The sequence below is a fragment of the Callithrix jacchus genome, chromosome 9, assembly GCF_049354715.1.
Source record: "Callithrix jacchus isolate 240 chromosome 9, calJac240_pri, whole genome shotgun sequence".
NCBI classification, from domain to species: domain Eukaryota; kingdom Metazoa; phylum Chordata; class Mammalia; order Primates; family Cebidae; genus Callithrix; species Callithrix jacchus.
Genome location: NC_133510.1, coordinates 46,060,702 through 46,074,422, shown reverse-complemented (window position 1 = coordinate 46,074,422; position 13,721 = coordinate 46,060,702). Strand labels below are relative to the sequence as shown.

General features: G+C 42.8%; 1 protein-coding gene across 9 annotated transcripts in view; it reads right to left on the bottom strand.

Annotated features, from left to right (window-relative positions):
- The window catches only part of KRAS (KRAS proto-oncogene, GTPase), a 52,103-nt gene extending 42,794 nt beyond the window's left edge, over window positions 1-9,309 (bottom strand). For 3 of the 9 annotated variants that reach the window (XM_035256056.3, XM_035256061.3, XM_054238270.2), the window contains exons 1-2: window positions 6,752-6,917; window positions 1,327-1,448 (exon numbers count right to left, since the gene is read on the bottom strand). In XM_035256056.3, coding sequence (XP_035111947.1) covers window positions 1,327-1,437 — 111 coding nt within the window. In that variant the 5' untranslated portion in view covers window positions 1,438-1,448; window positions 6,752-6,917. Of the gene's footprint in view, window positions 1-1,326; window positions 1,449-5,924; window positions 6,073-6,738; window positions 7,650-9,182 lie in introns of those variants that run through there. The other 6 variants (XM_078339081.1, XM_078339080.1, XM_078339082.1 and 3 more) reach the window with 4 other exon arrangements.
- Window positions 9,310-13,721: the final 4,412 nt, after the last annotated feature.

Below are 13,721 nucleotides of genomic sequence, written 5' to 3'. Positions count from 1 at the left end.
TAGAACAAAAAATACATGACATTTCCTTATGAATTCAGTTATCTAATCAAACCTCCAAGTTCTAAACGGCATAAACACCTTCCCAAGGCCATCAATGTCCTCAGAACTCACCTCAGTGCAGTGTTTCTTTAAGACATTACACAGTACTGTACCTTAATAGGGCACTTTGACCTGTTCTAGATTTCACAGCTTGGGACTTAAAGAAAGTTCCTAGAAATTTTTCAGAACTGATTTTTTTAAATTAGTTCATTAGATGTAGAATAAATGCTAAAGGATTAGGACTGCTTAACCTGGGGTAAAGTAGCCTAAGAAATAATCTAACAGTATAGCGCTATTTCAAAGACAAGGTGATATGCTTATTTTCCATCTCCACTGATGTTAAATTTAATCTGAAGATTCAAATTATGTGTAAAATATGCTAATAAGTATGTTCTGAAAATGGGTTAACAAGGACAGGTGGGGAATGTCCCCTCCTGCAGGTCTTTGAGATCAAAAAATCCTCATCTGCTTGGGATGATTTGACTCTAATGCTGCCAGGAGGCCGAAGGAAATACTACTACCTGATCTCTCAAAGTCTCTTCCAGGCCTTTATTTATCATTCTACTGCTGACCTGTACTTTGATAAATTTTCATTAAACTAAAAAAAAATCTAAAAATAATCCTTAAAAACATAATAAAAATATATGTTTACTCAAGGAAATATTGTAAAAATCCTAATGTTTCCTTGAGTAAATTTTAAAATGAAAACAAAGCAAAGGTAAAGTTAATAATGGTACTTTTACATAAGTCACACCTTAGGCAAATAATTCATTTTTTAAAATTTCTCAGGTAGTTGTAGGTTCTCCACTACTTTAATGTTGAGAAGATAGGAAAATACTGCTAATGAAGTTTAAAAAAAAACAACCATCAAACAATTACATTTCACTAGTACAATTAAATCTAACCTTTACATATGACGTCACAATACCAAGAAACCCACAAAAATAAAAGTTACATTAAAAAGAATGTCTTTTAGGTACAGATAAGATACAAATTCACATTTTTTGCCTCTCACAAAACTCTGAAATACACTTCCAATCAAAATGCACAGAGAGTGAACATCATGGACCTTGACATCCTCCCAAGGGAAGTAAAGCTCCCATACTGATGGTTACATGTAACTTTAGTTAAAGCCTTGAAACCCAAGGTACATTTCAGATAATTTAAAATAACTTTCAGTATAATCATCTTGTAGTAAGTACTCACGAAAATGGTGAGAGAAATCTTTATTTGTAGCAAAGAAAGGTCCTGCACCAGTAATATGCATAATATTAAAACAAGATTTACCTCTATTGTTGGATCATATTCGTCCACAAAATGATTCTGAATTAGCTGTATCGTCAAGGCACTCTTGCCTACGCCACCAGCTCCAACTACCACAAGTTTATATTCAGTCATTTTCAGCAGGCCTTATAATAAAAATAATGAAAATGTAACTAAATTAGAACACGTCACACATGAAGTTAACACACTATCAAATACTCTTTCAGTACCTTTTAACACAAACTCACCTTTATGTGAAAAGGTATTTCAAAATACCTTACAAAATTCAATCATGAAAACTCCAGTTGAATACAGACGTATGTCATAATGAACTGTACTTCATTTACAAACCTCCATCGACGTTTAAGAAATATGCACAAATACTACATAGATAGTTCTTTTATCTTAAATTCAAGTTGCTCTATCTAAACACCCAGACTGCTGTTCTGTAGCAGCTAAAGGCTCTCAAAAGATCATGACTTCACTCATGCAAGTGTCTAGCACAGTGATCTACACCCTGTAGACACACCCTCAAAAAAAGTTGTTGACAGCAATCTCTACTCCTATTGTTACAGTTTTCCTAGTTGACCCTCACCTCTAAGAGTTAGAAGTCAATATGCAACAGCTTCAGAAAAACTTTTAAAGCATCAGGGCAGTAGTTCTCTTGGATAAATATTAACAGTAAAAATCAGATGGGGGGTGGGAGAATGTTAAACGAAGCTGGATTGTGTCACGGGGAAATAAAAATTTAAACACGGAGGCAGAGAGGAACAATATTTGATGACATTTTAATTTGTAAAATATCTCTGGAGAAAAAAGGATTAGGAGGTAGCAGTGAGCCGAGATGGTGCCACTGTACTCCAGCCTGGTGACAGAGCAAGACTGTCTGGAAAAAAAAAAAAATCTCTGGAAAAAATAAAGGTAAAAACTAATAGAACTCCGAATTAACTATTCAGCACAGGTAATGTGATCATCAATCACAATATGTAATCCTGTATCACTGCTGCACAAAAAAAGATAACTAAAGATTAGAAAGCCGGGCACAGTGGCTCACACTTGTAATCCCAGCACTTTGAGAGCCTGAGATGGGTGGATCACCTGAGGTCAGGAGTTCAACAGTTCAACATATGATGAAATCCCATCTCTACTAAAAATACAAAAATTAACCAGACGTGGTGGTGCTCGCCTGTAGACCCAACTACTCAGGAGGCTGAGGAAGGAGAATCGCTTGAACCCAGGAGGCGGAGGTTGCAGTTGCAGTGAGCCAAGATCGGGCCACTGCACTCTAGCTTGGGCAACACAGTGAGACTCCATTTCAAAACAAACAAGATTAGAGATAAACATTGTTTTTATTAAGAAAACAGTTGTTAAGAGATTTCAGTGAATATATCTCAGTAATCCATGTGACTGTTACTCTTTGATTTTCCTACAATGTCTCCCAACAGGTGCATGGACACCGACAACTTGTTTAACAAACATCACACAGAAAATAAATTTTTTAGTCAGTTAACAAAAACCACACAGAAAATGGTATTTTTTAGTCAGTTGTTTCAAATTTTTTAAAATAATATGAATGTTTAATTTCATCTCCTTTCCCTCATGTGACATTATTACAAATAAAGAGAAATGCAGAAAAAAATGGCAGTGAATGCACAATTATTTATTATGGATGAATAGTTCCAGATTAATGAATATACATATATTGTAGATAAACACTAAATACACACAGCATCCTATTTACTGAAGATCAAAAATAATAATTTGCTTTTCCAAATGATAACCTGCTAACCCTACTCCTAAGCCCTGCCTCAAAGAGCACCACAGGTTAGAAAACTTGTATCACACACAGTCACTCTGCTCTACCTAGACTTACTGGCTGCTTGTGTAGGGCGAAGTTAACAACCACTACAAACACATATCTTATCCCATTTGCCTCCACTCTTTATTTCAAATGTAGGCCAAAGCAATTAGGAAGAGATGAGGAGAATTACACTAAAATGTATCCTCTAGCTCCCTGCTTACCCCAACCTCCTCCCAACCAGTTTGGCTAGCCTAAAACCGTTCTCAAAATGTGGTTCAGGAAACCCTCAGGTCACTAAGAGTTTTCTGGTGTGCAAGTCACAACTGTTTTCAATAACACTAAGATGTCCTTTACCCTTTTCTCATTCCCATTCTTTCACAAGTTTTCCATATGTGTGATCACAATAGATTGAATGCAGATGCAGATATGAAAATCCATGTCTTTTTTATTTATTTATATTTATTATGTAGACAGAAGCAAAACCAAAAGATCTAAATTGACTTGCAGAGACCTGACTTAGAGTGGATTAACAGTCCTATTCTTTTCTTTTCTTTTTTGAGACGGAGTTTCACTCGCTGCCCAGGCTAAAGTGCAATGGCGCCATCTCCATTCTCTGCAACCTCAACCTCCCGCAACCTCAACCTCCCACAGCCTCAACCTCCAGGGTTAAAGCAATTCTCCTGCCTCAGCCTCCCAGGTAACTGGGATTACAGGCATGTGCTACTACACCCGACTAATTTTGTATTTTTAATAAAGACGGTGTTTCTCCATGTTGATCAGGCTGGTCTCAAACTCCTAACCTCAGGTGATCTGCCCACCTCGGCCTTCCAAAGTGCTGGGATTACAGGCACAAGCCACTGCACCCAGTGAGAATCCATGTCTTCTATTAAGCCACATCATTACAGAGATTTACTAAAATGTGAAATAATTCTTCTAATTTTTGGTTTTGTTTTGGAAAATAGTTTATTTTTCATAAAACATTTTATTCATATTACCAATGGGCTTATTATTGCCATTTTAAATGAATTAATACACTTTTAAAATTTGTTTTAAACAATTGCTTTAATTTCTAATATGGTAAATATCAATAAATCCCACACAAATCAAGTATTTTTTTAATCCTCAATAATTTTTTTCTTTATAACAGTCTTACTAGATTGAGCCTGCTGGTCTCGAACTCCTGGCCTCAAGCAACGCTCCTGCCTCAGCCTCCCAAAGTGCTGGGATTACAGGCAAGAGCCAACTTGCCTGGCCCCTTCAGTAATTTTTAAGAGTGTAGGCTACGCATGGTGGCTCACGCCTGTAATCCCAGCACTTTGGGAGGCACAGGCCGGTGGATCATCTGAGGTCAGTAGGTCGAGACCAGCGTGGCCAAAACGGTGCAACCCCAGATGTAAAAATACAAAAATTACCCTGGCATGGGGGTGGGAGCCTGTAATCCCAGCTACTTCTGAGGCTGAGGCAGATGAATCGCTTAAACCCATGAGGCGGAGGTTGCAGTGAGCCGAAATCGCATCACTGCACTCCAGCCTGGGTGAGAGAGTGAGACTCTCTCAAAAACAAAACAAAACAAAACAAAAAAACAGTGTAGAGGGGTCATTAAGACCAAAAAGTTTACTAGCCTAGGAAATACTATGGACAGACACTGTTTTAGAGTTTGTGTATATGTATGAATTCAGAGCCACATATACCTTCTGGTCTACTTATTTATGCAATGGTTGTTTCCAGAAAGAAAAAAAAAAATCCTTGAATTAGATTTTTGAAACCAAGTCACATTTAAATCCACTAGAAAGAACTGTGTTCCAAAGGAGTCTTATCAAATGAAGATCACCCAAAGTTAGAAAAGGTAGCAAGGAGTGGGCAGGTCTTGAATCCAACAATTTTTTTATGAAAGAAAATTCATTTTTATTTGTCATAAAACTGCATTACTATCTAACATCTCTTAAAAGCAGGTATACTGTTGATGGCTACAGTCTCAAACTACCGTTAGCAAGCATATTTGATATCTGTAGTCTATCACATGTAGGAGTCAGCATTTTGGACCTTAGTCACTTCAGAGTGACACCAGTTATATGGTTAATTCTGAGCTGATAATTACAAATAGACCTTTCCCCTTTATAACTTACTCTTTAAATGACTTGTCATAAACATAACAAATATATTGTACAACAATTAGAAAACCTTTCTGTTTTGATGGGTATCAAGATTTAAGAAGGCTAACTTAGGACTTCAGCTTAAGATGCACATGCCACTTTGGGAGGCCAAGGTGGGAAGAATCACAAGGTCAGGAGTTCAAGACCAGGCTGGCAAACATGGTGAAACCCCGTCGCTACTAAAAATACAAAAAATTAGCCGTGCATAGTGGCAGGCACCTGTAATCCCAGTTATTCAGGAGGGGAGGCTGAGGCAGGAGAATCGCCTGAACCCGGGAAATAAAGGTTGCAGTGAGCTGGGACCACGCCACTACACTTCAGCCTGGGCAACAGAGCGAGACTGTGTATCAAAAAAACAAAGATGCACATGCCCATTTTAGGCTTAGGTAGTGGATTGCTACAATTCCTCTGTAAGTTTAAAAAATCATGTAAGTGCTGTTTTGGAATACTGTAATAACTCTTGGGATGAAGAACACATCTGCAAAATGAGGGTAGTATAGAAGAGGGATGAGGGTAATACAGGAGAAATAGGAGAAAGGACAAGAACAGGTAAATTAAACTTCAAGTACTATTTTTGTTATTGCTGTCTACACTCAACTAGCTAGGAAAAAGCCTCGATTCTGCTCTGCGGGTTTTCTTCGTGTTTAATTTGACCAAGCAAAACTGACCTTCTGGGATTAACTTTTTCCTTTTCACTGTAGGTCACAGGCTCTACGTGTAGGGTGTTGGCCACCTGTTCTTCCACCATCTCTACCTCCACCTCCTTCTTTGTGGCCACAGCAATGTCACAGCCCATACATGGGGGAGGGGAGCAGTCTGGAACTCGGAGGCAGATGCATTTTTTTCCAAACACAATAACCTCAAACAGTGGTCTCTAAGCACTTTCCTATGCGCTTCCAAAACCTGACCTCCCCTTACTCATACATCCCCTACACACGGAAAAGGACCACCATCCGTCCAGCCTGCGCTCGAGGGAGAAGTTTATACCTTCGTCCTAGAGATGCCAAATGCAGCAGGGAAGGCTGGACCGAGGCAGCCGAGTGCTGGCAAGGGAGGCAAGAGGTGCAGGAGCGGGGAGAGGGGGAAGGGAGGCCGGGGCGCAGCGGGAGTAACCTCCACCGCACCCAACCGCCCCGAGGGGCAGCCAGCCCGGCCCGAGTTTCTCCCCAGCAGCCTCCAGCCGCGGCTCTCGGGGAGGAGGAAGGAAGGGGTTCCCCGTCCAGGAAGCAGCACAAGCGGCGACCGCCTCCTGCCTCACCCTCCTCAGCCCCGCACCGCCCATTCCTCACTCCCCGCGCTGCCGCGTCCGCGCGCCTCCCCGTGCAGACCCCCCTCACCCCGCCCGCCCGGGCCCCGCGCCCGCGCCCCCCGCCCGCCCCTCCCGGGACCCCTAATTCATTCACTCGACGCCGGCCCCACCCGGCGCCGGCAAAGAGGGTCAGAACCCAGGCAGGGGCCCAGGAGGGGTGGTCCGCTCCATACCTCTCTCCCGCACCTGGGAGCCGCTGAGCCTCTGGCCCCGCCGCCTCCTTCAGTGCCTGCGCCGCGCTCGTTCCCAGTCCGAAATGGCGGGGGCCGGGAGTACTGGCCGAGCCGCCGCCACCGTCGCCGCCGCCACTGCCGCCGCCGCTGCTGCCTCCGCCGCCGCGGCCGCCGCCTAGGAAAATCGAGCTCCGAGCACACCGATGAGTTCGGGGCCGGGCGGCAGCAGAGGGCAGAGCTATCGATGCGTTCTGCGCTCTATTTCTCTTCAGACTGGAGTGTGACAGGGAGCGGCTGAGGGCGGTGTGGGAATAGGCAAGAGAGGGCAGCCGCGAGCGCAGGCGGCGAGGAGGAGGGGGCCGGGCCGGGCCGGCGTAGGAGGAGCGGAGACCGGGCCGGCGGAGGCAGGGGTGCTGGGGCGGTCGAGGGTGGGGAGCAGGGCCGGCTGGAGAGCGAGTCTGGGCGGCGCCTCGGCGGGAGGAGGGACTGCCGGACCCACGCGGTGGCCCGCCCACTGCCTCGCCGCAAGGCCGTCCCAGCCGCGGCGGATTCTGACCCGGAGTGGGACCCGACCGCGGCGAGCTGAGCCACCAGGGAGACGCCGCGAGCGGCCCCGCAGCCGCGCCAACCGGTATCCACAGAGAAGCTGCGAAGAGCACCGCGCCACCCTCGGGGTCGGCCTGTGCTGGCGCGCATCCATTTACTCTCATTGACTGCACGTAAATAAACAAGCAGTCACCAAAAGTGGGAGGCGACTTCGGGGACTTAGGGAGACCCGGCGGGCGATTTCCCACCCGGGGTTTTCTGATGGCCGCCCCGATTATCATCAGCCTCTGCACTCCGGCTAGGAATTTAGCCCCAGGCCCAAACAAACGCGACAGACCCTTTCAACGCTAATCTTCTCGGGGTAGGAGGTCTACGGTATTTTGCTATCTTTCTTGATATTTTGAAGCCATCACAAGGTCTCTAAACAGGGACTTCGCATATACCCATTGTCCCTGAAATCACAAACAGAAGACAAACTGTTTTTAAGTAGAGTGCCCTTGGTAGTTTAGACCTGAGGAGTCGTTCAAACATTAATTAGAAGACCGAGATGAATCAGTTAATGTTCGTGGAGTTAAGACCTTAAACAATGGGGCAATTAAACAGGTTAGTATACCCGGAGTCTGTGTTGATAAAACTACCTAGAAAGGTGCTTTGGGAGAGTCTTGAGGATCGAGGGCTGCAAAACCAGCGCCTGTACCTGAGAGGATCGCCCCTCCTCCAAGACTCTACTTTCAGTTCCATTCCTCTAGTCCACATCATAAACCACCAATAAAACTGCCTTAAATCTCAGCTATTATGTCTGTTAAGCAAGGCTTTACGTCAACTGTTACTCTCTCCTTTCTAACACAGGCTGTCATCTGCAAGGTTTATTCCAGTCTCCCCCTCCTAGCGCCAGGTGGAAGGAGCCCAAGAGAGAAAGTGGAAGACAGAAGGGGAGAAAATGTGCCTACTCCATGTTGAGTACTAGCTCAATGTTTTGCATTTATCGTATCATCTGATTTAATCATCAGGACAACCTCATATGGTAAAATAGTTTTTACTGTTTTACAAATAAACAGATTTAGAGGTTAAAAGCTGGGCCCAAGTTAACATAGTTAAAAAGTGGAGTATCCTTCATGTCAGATCATGTTCACTCTGCTCCCAGATCATCAGTGGCCCCCATTCCACTTGACATAAAAGCAAAATTCTCAAAATCCTACATGACCTTAAATTATTTGATATCCCCTCCCCTCTTACCTCTTTGAACTCTCATCGTACTGTTCTCCCTTCCTGACTTCCATAGATATACATTGGTTACTGGCTGTTCCTTGAAAATGCCAGGCAGGCTTTTTTCTCCAGGAATATGCACTTACTACCCCTCTGTCTGGCACCTTATTTAAATCTTTGTTCTAAAGTGTTTTTAAAATGAGATCTTCCCTAAAAAGATCATGTTTGATACTGCAGTTTCCTCCTTGTCCTAAATCTATCGCTTTTCCTACTTTTTCTCCAGAGCTGTCATCACCTTCAATAATACACTATTTATTTTGTTTTCTTGTCTCTCTTTCTCCCACCAGAATGTAAGCTCCATGAGGGAATGGGTTTTGCTCTATTTACTACTAAATTTCCAGTGCCAAAAACAGTCTCTGACACATATAAGGCATTCAATAAATATTTGTGGAATGTTGAACGAGTGAATCACAGGATCCTCTGTGGAGTCTAAATCCTAATCCATGAACTCTGTGACTCTAAATCTTTACATAGACAGAGTGTCGCAAACCTTCTGTCAGTCTTGTCTTCATCTTACAAAATCTGCTTTGAAACTCACTCCAGTCACCTGATAAGCCACATTCTGCGCAGTCCAGAGACACCTCGTACATAATAGACATAAGGAATTCTTAAATGAATGAATTTGCACTTACGTGTATGTTACTCTGTGGTCACTCGAGCATAAATCACAGATTTATTTTGTGCAACATCAAGTACACGATAAGCTCGTTTTCTCTTACAGCTGTGAATATGATGTTCTTCTATAGTTGGTGTTCCATACATCTTAAAAGGACTATAATATAGAACAGGGAAAAGCTTTATATAGCACTTTTATGCTGATTATAAAAATTCTGGCATTAGCAGAAACCTAATCCATCCACATGGTCTCAGTTATCATCTAGGCTCATGATTCCCAAAGCAAATCTGCATCCAACCATTTGTTTCATGCACCCCCCACTCCAGCTTTACCTCAGACACTTTCTCCTTCCTTTACACTTCCAAAGCAATTTATACATATGCTACGTCAGGTCTTTCTGCCGTTCAGTGCTGGGTACTTTCTTAGAAGCCAGCACCACCTCCTTGCAACAGTCCCCTTCTTTCCTTAACATAGAGCTAGCCAGGTGCAGTGGCTCATGCCTGTAATCCCAGCACTTTGGGAGGCTGAAGTGGGCAGATCACCTGAGGTCAGGAGTTCGAGACCAGCCTCGCCAACATGGTGAAACCCCGTTTTTACTAAAAATACACAAATTAACCAGGTGTGGTGGTGGGATCCAGTAATCCCAGCTACTGAGGAGGCTGAGGCAAGAGAATCACTTGAATCCAGGACATGGAGGTTGCAGTGAGCTAAGATCAGGACATTACACTCTAGCCTGGGCAACAAGAGTGAAATTTTGTCTCAAAAAAACTGAAACAAAACAAAACATAGAGCTTACAGCAGTGGGTGAGTCTCAAGGGTAAATGCTTTAGGAATCACCGGCCATGTTTACCAAAAATGCAAGTTCCTAGGTCCCTCACCCAGTATTTTATTCAGTTGGTCTAAGGTAGACCAGTAATTTTCAGTTTTAACAAATCAAGTGATCCTAAACTGGTGCTTCACTCTGTGCACATTGAGAAACTCTGATGTAGATACTCAATTTCTTGGTACCTGTATTTTCTACTGTCTTCAGGGGTTCCTCTTTCTCAAGCCTGATGGCTCTCTTGAACAGTCTCCCCTGGCTCTCCTTTCCATTGCTCTCTCCAACAAGCACACAGAACCGGACTGTGATCCCAATGGGAAAACGGAGAGGAAATAAGGATAAACGTGGGGATTCCAGGCCTGCTCTAAGCTATAACTGAAGTTTCTGCCCTCTACTGTTAGACTGTCCTGGAAAGGCAACCACATACAAAGCTGCACATGTACACATACTTTTTATCTGCTGTATGAAGACCATACTGGCCTTCCCCCCCCCCCCACAATAAACCCTCTTCTGCAGATAGAATTAAAGCCAAAACAACAGGAGTACCCATATGTTACCTGGGCTCTTACAAAAGGTGTAAAATGCTAGGACATCAGAGTACTGTAAATGCTGAGGATTTACTTTAAGGCAATAAGAACACTTTAGAAAACCCTATCATCAGCCAGAGAGCTGCTGTTCAGTTCAGGAATCGACTACACTTGTGATCCAGCAACAGGCTGTGGGGCCCTACTCATCCCTTCATCAACAAGTATCGATTGCCTATAACTCTAGTAATTTTGCCATTTTCATAAATCACCATCTGTCCACTGCTTTTTCATGGAGTCTTAGCTTCCATTGCTATCTGTGCTTCTAGTGGTCACTCTGTGATTAACATTCAAAGCATTCCAAGAGCAAGGATCTGGCCATGCCTGTCATTCACTGTTTAATAGGAAGGACCTTTATGGGACATGATTTTCCTGATTGGTGGCTGACCTTCTTTATGTCTGGCTAAAAGACCATTGTGTTAACTGTTTGTGTGCCAACCCTTAGTCCAGACAGTTGTGACCAGAGTAGCAGGATACAGAGGAGGGGAACTTGAGCAGTAGGAGCCACCTACAGTGCTTTCATGGACTCTACTTCAGCACAACCTTTTGACTCTGGCAGGAATTTGAACAGATGAATGGATGCTAATTTCTTCACTTACTCAGCCCTTTGTCCTTACTGGACACTTATTTCATCATACTTTGTATACCTTTTTTGCAAATATGTGTTCCCATAACTGTTTAACTAGGTCGTAAATTCTTGCAGGCCCCTGTTTCTTTTAATTCTATGTTTTCTTGGTTCTTAGCATGTATGGGTCCTCTGTAAATACTGTTGAAGTCAATGAAATTATAACAAACTTCAATCTTCTCTCTTCAGAGGCACTTCATTCTCATCGAGCCAATTTCCTGGACCATTTATAAATGAATATTCTGTTATCATGGCAAATGCCTGTCCAAAGCTAATTTCTCCACCTTATTCCCTCTAACTGAGAGGGGATAAACTTCAATCTTCTCTCTTCAGAGGCACTTCATTCTCATCAAGCCAATTTCCTGGACCATTTCTAAATGAATATTCTGTTATCATGGCGAATGCCTGTCCAAAGGCAATTTCTCCACCTTATTCCCTCTAATTGAGAGAGAATTCCCGCTCTCAATTCTTCTGTCTTAACCTGAGTGACATCATGGTCCTATTCTCCCATCTCACTTGAGTGATGTCATGGTTCTCCAGAACATTTAGATTTGAAAACTTAAATTAATTTTTAACCCACTCCTTATTAAAATTGGTCACAGCTCCTTTTAGTTATACTTCCTAGCCAGGCATGGTCGCTCGAACCTATAATCCCGGCACCTTGGGAGGCTGAGGCAAGCTGATCACCTGAGGTCAGGAGTTGAAGACCAGCCTGACCAACATGGAGAAACCCCATCTCTACTAAAAATACAAAATTAGCCAGGCATGGTGTCACATGACTATAATCCACAGCTACTTGGGAGGCTGAGGCAGGAGAACCGCTTGAACCCAGGAGGTGGAGGTTGTGGAGAGCCAAGATGGCGCCATTGCACTCCAGCCTGGGCAACAAGAGCAAAATTCCATCTAAAAAATAAAATTATACTTTCTGAATATTTTCCCATATCTGCCTCTTCTGTATTCCTTCCTTCTCAGCTACATTTCTGTAACAACTTCTTCATTGACTTTCCTACCTCCTGGCTTTCTTTGTCTCAATTCAGTTCTATGATGTTGCCAAATTAATCTTCCTTCCACATGTCTTTTATCATCATCAAACATTTACTCTGTGTCTGCTCCATATAGGCTATTGGATACTGGGTATATATTTGAACAGTGGAAAGAGTTACAAGCTAAGTACCAAATGAGTACCTAAAGATGATAAGTACCTTAGAAATTATAGGGGAAAATGATCTCTAATCCCAGTTAAGTTTCCCCTTCCCGGGACTTTATCTTGCTTACAAGTCTGTAATAACTTCTTACATCCAGCTGAATCCAGTCCAAATCTTAGAACATTCATAGTCAGGTACCATCCTGACCCTATGACTTTGTTTCCAAACTTCTCAAAGCAGATAGATGCTCTCCTCATCTTAAGTGAATCCCCTCTATATACCACCAAAATTGGATATTTTATTTATGTCTCTGCTCCTTTTCTCACCCAGCACCTTTTTGCCTTTATCCTTGCTAAAATTCTCCCTCATTCAAGATGTAGAACAAGACCTATTTTCTCTATGAATGCTTTGTTAATTACGCTGCCTCGTTTTTTTTAATCTCCCCCTCTATTGTTTTAGGTGGGTCAATTATGTCTCTCCAAGTAGATTCTAAAATCCTAGAGGCAAGAGCTATATCTCAGGTGTGTGAACCCCACCCACCCGTAGAGCCTAGTTCATTGCAATTACTCAATAACCACATGAATACACATAATGTGCTTATCAGCAAGGTAAACATGATGAAAGCAATGTTTGAGGAAGATTAGAATGGCAGCTACATGCAGAAAAGATTGGAAGGAAAAAAGACCTCAGGTAAGATATTTTGTGGATAGCATGACAGTATGAAGTAGCGGTGGGTATGGTGCCCTGACTTAATTTACTAGTCCTGTGAGCTAGAACAAATCCATAAATCTCTTCATACTTCATGTTTAAGAATGGAGTAATGTAATAATCGCTACCATTTATAAAAATCCTCCTATGAGCCAGACAAGATTTATGCTATTTTTATTTTAATTTATTTTTTATTGTACTTTAACTTCTGGTGTACATGTGCAGATCTTGCAGGATTGTTGCATAGGTACAAACATGTCATGGTGGTTTGCTGTCTCCATCCCCCATCACCTACATCAGGCATTTCTCCCAATGTTATCCCTCCCCAGCCTCCCCACTTCCCCCACCTCCACTGTCCCTCTTGTAGCCAAAACAAGCAATGGGGAAAGGATTCCCTGTTTAATAATTGGCATTGGGAAAACTGGCTAGCCATGTACAGAAAGGTTAAACTGGACCCCTTCCTTATACCTTACACTAAAACTAACTCCAGATGGATTAAAGATTTAAACATAAGACCTAACACCATAAAAACATTAGAAGAAAACCTAGGCAATACCATTCAGGACATAGGCCCAGGCAAGGACTTCATGACTAAAACACCAAAGGCAATGGCAACAGAAGCCAAAATAGACAAATGGGATCTAATTAAACTTAGTTTCTGACCATTTGACAA